Genomic DNA, 7720 nt, shown 5'->3' on the forward strand with positions numbered 1-7720 from the left:
ACAGTGTTCAAAACTACCGCTAAGTTTAAATGAGCAAATATGAAAACAAATGGTTGATGAAAGAAAGTGGTAAACAGTGTTGTAGAAATTTGTGGTCCATGCATACACTGCTACAGTGTACAGGAGCACAACCATGTTACTTCTAGTTTTACATTAAGTTAACTTAATTATTAACTTAACCTTCAAAATATATAATTAAAAGAAAACAGTTCTGCATATAATTGATATCTATTTAGTAATATAGTGTTGATATATAAACGTTTTTGTTGCAGCTTTCCTTGAGTAAAGCGTCAACTGATGCCAATGAGAAATGGGCTTCTAAAGAGTGAAGACATAGAACATGTCTGGTTCAGCCTTCTCCCAACAAGGCCGCATAATGGAGCACACAAGAACAGCCACTACTTCTACTGGGTCTATGGTCGGAAAGAAACCATGGAAATGTAACGTCTGTGATATAGGTTTTCGTCAAAAAACTCAGATAAAGGTACACATGAAAAGTCACACAGGAGAGAAGCCATATACATGTAAACCGTGTGAAAAAACGTTTTATTCATCTGGCCATTTGGGAAAACACATGAAAATTCACACAGGAGAAAAACCATTCAAATGTAATATGTGTGAAAAAGCCTTTACTGCATCTGGCCATTTGAGAGAACACAAAAGAACTCACACGGGAGAAAAACCATATGAATGTTACATATGTGGAGTTTCTTTCACACAGCAGTGTGCTGTTATAAGACATATGAGAACTCACACAGGTGAGAAACCATATAAGTGTAGTATGTGTGATGCTACCTTTCCTGAGAAAATGAATGCAATTATACATGAGCGGACTCATACAGGGGAGAGACCGCATAAATGTGACATGTGTGGAGCAAGCTTCTCTCAGAAATGTGGTTTGACAACGCACTTGCGAACTCATACTGGTGAGAAACCTTTTAAGTGTGATGTGTGTATGAAAGCTTTCTCTGCAAAGCACAGTTTGGTGTCCCACATGAGAATACACACGGGGGAGAAACCATATGAATGTGATTTTTGCGACGCGGCTTTCACTACGGCAGGAGCAACCCAGATCCATCGCAGACAACATACAGGAGAAAAACCATATAAATGTGAACTGTGTGATTATGCATGCTCAGAGAAGGGTAACTGGACGATACACATGAGAACTCATACAAAAGAGAAGCCATATGCGTGTACGATGTGTAAGAAGACTTTTATCAGATCGACTCAGTTGATACAACACTTGCGAACTCACACTGGAGAAAAACCGTACAAATGTGATGTGTGTGAATCTGCTTTTTCTCAGGAAGGCAACCTGAAGAGACACAAGACAACTCACACAGGAGAGAAACTATTTAAATGCAATGTATGTAATGTAACTGTTGCTGAGAAAGGAACTTTGACAAAACACATGCGAATTCACACTGGAGAAAAACCGTACAAATGTGATTTGTGTGATGCAGCTTTTATTACTTCAGGTAACCGGAAAATACACATGAAAACCCATACAGGAGAGAAACCGTATAAATGCGATCTATGTAACGACACTTTTGCCTGCCGAAGTTCCTTAAAGTCTCATATGCGAACCCACACAGGCGAGAAACCATATAAATGTGATCATTGTGAAGCTGCCTATTCGATGCCACATAGTTTAAGGCTTCACCTCACAACTCACACAGGAGAGAAACCATATAAATGTGATTTGTGCCAAAGACGTTTTGCTGTTCAAGCCTATTTGACAAAACACATGAGTACTCACACCGGCGAAAAACCTTATAAATGTAAGCTCTGTGAAGCTGCTTTCCCCAGAAGTGACCGTTTGAAACATCACTTGAAAACTCACGTAGGACAGAAACCATAAAAATCTAATCGTGGTATGAGCTTTTCGAGAGCAGTGTCATTCAAAGTCACATCAAAACGCAGTAGAGGAAGAGGATGTGTGAAAAATTATTGTAATTGCTGGTCAACGTATCTGCCCTTTCTATCACCAATGAAGTATGGAAATTTGTCAACCATAATTAACTTCTTTCAGAAATCGTTCACACATTCATCATGTAAACAAGTAGTCGGATGTATCTTGTGAGTTAGTTAAAGACCATAGAAGTCTTGATCAAATGAAATTACGACACTACAATTGTGTGACAGTTTGAAAAGAAAAGCCATGTATGTGTTTATCTATATTATAATTATAATAATATAAGGGCAGTATTCTCTAGTAACCAAGTGAAAACATGGACATGGGGAAAGCGTGGTGGACAAATTTACGATGGTTAGAGAGACATTGCAAAAAATGGTTAAATTAATTTTATAAAATGAAGGCAGTTTTATTGTTGTATTTACTTCAGCACATAGCGTGCTTGTATTGAGCTGAGCTGAGCTGAGCTGAGCTGAGCTTGTAAACAATTGCTGAGCAGGATTCCACTTTTGATTTGATGAAGGGAAAAGGTTTAGTTTTAGCACAAAAGTACTAGTGGGAATATGGTTATAATGTTTGGCAACTATTTTGCTAATATTTGAATTTATTTTTATATACTTTTATTTAATTTCTTCATGCAAGTGTGGTCATATCGTTTGTGTTTTTTCAATAGTAACTAATTGCCATATTCACTGTGCTAAGCGTTCTGGAAATATGGTTTGACTGCATTTTCCCTGCAATTTGAACCGGAACTTGACCATTTACTAGTTGGAGTTTAATTCGAATTTCAATGCAACATGAATGTTATTTGATAATCGTTTTACATGTTTGTGCAAAAAAATATTGTCATAATTGTTGTCATTGATATAGTCACTAATTGTGTAGTTATTATTAGTTTCACTGTTATTGTTGTCACAGCAACCAAGTTCCTACTACGCTTGGGAGCAAGCACAGCCGTAGCTAGCGGGAATGGGTAGGGGGAGGGGCAAAGCAGTTCCGTTCCCCTGGCCTTGACAGTACGTGCCACTGGTATACTGCGCACTGTTAATTGCCAGAACACAAACTGCATATTGCCTTGCACCCCCTGCCCAAGGGCAGAATGAATTAGCCACGGCCCTGACACGTTTATAATCGCGAGTTGTTTTTAAAATTGGTTGGTATACAAAGCCCTGCAACGGTGTTATGGATTCTTCTAATAATATCCTTAATATTTAGTTGTTTTATAAATGGCCAAATAGTAGCCATTTTTAGTTGTGCATCACCAATGAAAAAACGAATAAAAACGAATAAAATCACGTAAAAGTGCAATTCAGATAATCTTCCTGCAATATTTTTTATTGCCGTATCTTGTAATTTTCCCACAAATTTATACGATTTATGAGAATTACTAAATTCAATTGTGGGACAGGAAAATCGCATCACTGTGTGTAACACGTCACCATTGCATGTTTAATGAATAACAAAGGAATAAAGTCACGTGTACAACAATAGACTTCAAGTAAATTACCTCAATGCAAAATAAATCGATGTTCTGTAGTCGCTTTTCATAAATAATGCATGTATATTTCAAAATATATTTACAAGTAGTATATTATCTACCCTAGTACCTATTATAGTACCAATAGTATCTACTATAACAACCCAGGGGTGGCACTCTCTACAAAATGGGGTAGGTATGTGCCACTTGAGAGATGGAATTGGAGGGCTCTGGTACTAACTCAGCCCATCAAGATGGGGGTCTCCGGAACTAGGGTTTGCGGTGAAGCATGATGCTCCGGAACTGGACATGTTTGCAAGATGGGGTATCTGGAACTGGACATGTTTGCAAGAGGGGGTCTCTGGAACTGGACATGTTTGCAAGAGGGGGTCTCTGGAACTAGGATTTGCTAGGATTTGTCTCCAGAATTATTGCTTGCTTGAAAATGAAAGCATTTGGAGAATAGGTTAAGTCACTAGAACAGGATTAATTAAAATATAATGGTTCAAGTATGATATTCTCGCAGTGACGCGCTCTCCGCGGCCGCGGCAGCACTATATGACCTTGGAGGCATTGGAACGGGACCAGAACCCCCCGTAATACAGAAAACTTGCCAAGGGACCAATGAGAATTCATGTGTCTCCTGAATGGAAAGAAGTAGAACCTATGCTCCGGGACGGGAAATATGTGAAAAGGGGGTCTCCGGTGCGGAAATTTGGGGTTACCTATATGCATACCTTCTTATACCTACCATACAATATATATGGAGTGCCCCCCCCCCCCCGATGACAACTGGTACTGATGGTTCTTTAGTTTCTGTAAATAATATAGAAGCATGCACGATATATTATCACAACTGTGATCATTGCATGTGAAATACCAGCCATCATGTTATTGAAACTGAATGAATTAAGATTAGCAAGGAATGATTATAAACGATCATATAGCATTAGGATTGTCTGATGTAAGTGATGATGTAGGTGATCCGCCAAGAACCTGTATCTATTATAGGGAACCCGTGTAGGTTTGCATATTTCAGTGGACTCGTATATACAACCTAACAGACACGGATAGTGACCGTTTGCTATCTAGAATCTTTTTAGAACATTACCGGCAGTGACAGATAAAGGTCATGAAAACTTCGGAATGAAATGATTTCAAATAGTCTCACATTTTATAATTCTATCCAGATTTATTCACTCTTTATGTTAGTACGAGATTTGCTACTGCAGCCTACTCTTAATTTGTACAGTGTTCAAAACTGCTGCTAAGTTTAAATGAGCAATGAGCTCATCTGTCTGATCGAGATAACCATGGTCCCATTGGACATTGTTGCTGGTCGATAAAACTAGACCAGTTTGTACGTGTTTTTCACGCATGCGTGCTACATTGTGAACTTTGTGGCACTTTGATACTAAGCAGCATTCTTCAAATGTCTCCATCAAATCAATGATTGGTTATTGCTGCCTGTCACTCACTACATATAGCTAGATTACATATAGAAGATTATGTACCAATCGGTCAATTATAATTGGAGAATACTTTCTTGAGCACTATGCAAAGTAGTAATCTCTATAATACTATATCGCTAATGTATGTGAATTTGATGAATAACAATCTATATACAGTTCACAACAGTATTCCATTTAGCAGAACAGATTTTCGTTTAGAATAGTACGTTTTTATGCAAACTTATGGCATCATTATAATGTATCAGAAGGTTTTCTTCCCTTCCTGTAATAGTATGTTCTAAACAATATGATACAGCTGATGACATAGCAACAGACGTACAGAAAAATATAATGCACAACTTTACACAAAACAAATGTTGATTACATACAGCCTACGCACATGAAAATAAAACTATAAAAATGCAAAATCTACCTGTTGTATCCTGATAAAAGTTGGCCTTAGCAGCCACTCTGGGCTCTGTCTTGGAATGGACCAAAATACACGTATAATAATATCACGTTCACGTCCAACTCTTGGTCCTAGTTCTTGCTTTGGGCATTGCGTCCGGTAAGGCTGGCTCCGAACAAGCGAGTCATAACACAGTAACTCTGTGGGTTTTCATCGGAATACGCAATGCTTTACCCTGTGCCGCAATTCTTCAATGGTCGACACAGTAAAGATGGCCTTCTTCTCTTCTGCGTGACTCACGAGAGCGCTCCAATCCTTGTCCACCTGCCACATTTGATAGTAAACGAGATAAGTTCATTGCACCCTTATTAGCAACAGCAAAAAAAAACTACAAAACATTTCACTTAAATAAGATTGTACATAAATAGTTGAATAGGTAAATAGATACATCAATCGATTGATTGATTAATCAATAATTGATTCATAGCTAGATAGACACGAAAAAATGCTACCTCATCTACGCACAGGAGAAAACCAGAGAATGTGAAATCCGTTGGACATTTGGACCGGAGGCATTTTTTTGGCCGGTCCAACATTTTGCTCTTGCATGCTGAACCCACTGCCTGACGCTAATTTTCTCTCACAATCGGACACTCGGTTCATTACGACTGACAAATCGCTGGGTCCAACACACAAATCGGCTCACTTTCCCGCACATCTACCGGCAGAGAAAATTCAGAGATTTCACGTTCTCCGGCATAAGCTAGCGACTTTGGGATGCTGCGAGGAAAGGCTGTGCAATGTGGTGGGCGCTATATAACAACCACCGGTACTTATTACAGCGATAACGACGTAGAAGTGGATACGTATCATATCTGTAGTATGGTGAGTGAACTGAACAGTGCTAGGACGAACCTTTGAGATTTTTTCATATAATCAGAATTCATAACTCGTAGATTTCGATAATTAATCTATCTATGTATACGATTGGGATTAGGATTCAGGTTATGATCTCAGTCTTGTTTTAAAGTTTCGAAATAAGGGAATAGAATGCTGAGTAATGCATTCTATTATATATTTAATTATATTGCTAAATACTTGTGAAGTTAGGCTAGTGAAGCATAGGTAGGTATGAAGGTAGGTATGGAAACTAGCTTAATTACAGTCCATGTTGAATTGGCTGTAGTAGGGACACTATTCATGCGCTTTGGCCGTCATTTATGATCCCAGATTTAATAATTCTCGAATTGATTACGATTCGAGACTGAAGTGATGAAACGGAGCACGCGTGTGTTGCCAGAAATGTCCACTTACAGCTTACTTTTAGCATTACGGGTAGTTATAAGTACCGGGGTGGTTGTTATATAGTCGCCGCCGCGCGCTGTACTCGCACCTTCATCGTGTCCATGCAGCCGAGGATTATGAGCGAGTGTTTCGCGCGCGTCAATGCCACGTTCAGCCGCTGCCTGTTCGTTAGGAAGCCGATGCTGCCGCTGCTGCCGTTCGCGCGCACGCACGACAGCACGACGACGTCCTTCTCACGACCTTGAAACCCGTCGACGGTGTTCACCTCGACCTGCTGGGACAGCTTCCTGCAACAGCCAGCGAGCAGTGAGCATGGTTAGTCTGCGTGTCGCGGCTTTGCGCGCATCTCGTTGTTGTAAATCTTGTTGAAACGCTCGTTTGTTGCACGTTGTTTGCATGTAATGATTACTTCTTTGGGAACGGGTAAAGAAACAAAATTGTTTGCACTCATGCAGGCACAATTTTAGAACGTGCCAGGAAAAATATCCCAACTATGAGTACCGTATCACACACAATTAACTTCGATGGTAACCTAGTGAGTTGAATATAACCGTTTACATTGATAGCTCTGGTCTTAGAGGGCATTCTAAAAAAAGGGTGAAAAAAGCATTCTAAGCTATCTTCCACGAATAACACCCGACCCCCGCGCGAGCGCGTGCGACCTAAAACTATGGTGGTGTCCTACCTTCTTCCCAAAAGGTCTAGAAGAAGCGCCTTCTGCTGGGAGTAAGGCACAATGACACCGATGCTCGAGTTGATTTGATGGTCGTTCATCATGGTGAGCAGTTCGACGGTGAACTCTGCCTCGAGGATGTTCAGTATGGAACTGTAAAGTTCGCATTTCAGTTTTATACACTTCACGATCCTGCGACGCGAAAACCCGAGTACATAGATTCTTCATTCCTGGCTAATTTTATCACGAATGCACGCACGCACGCCTGTACGCACGCCTGGTGCCACACACGAACGCCTGCCCACACGAACGACTGCACACACACACGCATGCCTGCACGCACGCACGCACTAATGCACGTCCGCTCACCCACCCACCTGCCTGCCGGGAACACAAACCCATCGACATTCGTCTGTCACATCGCAACACTAAGCAACCCGATCGTCTGTCACATCGCGACACTAAGCAACCCGATCGTCTGTCACAT

General features: G+C 40.4%; 2 protein-coding genes across 3 annotated transcripts in view; one reads left to right on the top strand and one right to left on the bottom strand.

Annotated features, from left to right (window-relative positions):
* The first annotated feature begins 261 nt into the window (after positions 1–261).
* Positions 262–1875, top strand: LOC106814424 (zinc finger protein 271-like). The gene has a single exon (XM_014818741.1). It carries the CDS (start codon positions 341–343, stop codon positions 1862–1864), a length of 1524 nt encoding a protein of 507 aa, XP_014674227.1. The 5' UTR covers positions 262–340; the 3' UTR covers positions 1865–1875.
* Positions 1876–2519: 644 nt separating this feature from the next.
* Positions 2520–7720, bottom strand: part of LOC106814421 (probable helicase senataxin) — a 27436-nt gene continuing 22235 nt past the window's right edge. For both annotated transcript variants that reach the window (XM_014818737.1, XM_014818736.1), the window contains 3 exons: positions 7246–7386; positions 6649–6847; positions 2520–5579 (listed from right to left, as the gene is read on the bottom strand). In XM_014818737.1, coding sequence (XP_014674223.1) covers positions 5466–5579; positions 6649–6847; positions 7246–7386 — 454 coding nt within the window. In that variant the 3' untranslated portion in view covers positions 2520–5465. The remainder of the gene's footprint in view (positions 5580–6648; positions 6848–7245; positions 7387–7720) is intronic.

Source organism: Priapulus caudatus, unplaced genomic scaffold (genome assembly GCF_000485595.1).
Source record: "Priapulus caudatus unplaced genomic scaffold, Priapulus_caudatus-5.0.1 Scaffold923, whole genome shotgun sequence".
NCBI classification, from domain to species: Eukaryota; Metazoa; Priapulida; class Priapulimorpha; order Priapulimorphida; family Priapulidae; genus Priapulus; species Priapulus caudatus.

Excerpts from the sequence above, each read along its gene's own strand:
- LOC106814424 (XM_014818741.1), top strand. The coding sequence starts at position 341 with ATGTCTGGTTCAGCCTTCTCCCAACAAGGCCGCATAATGGAGCACACA.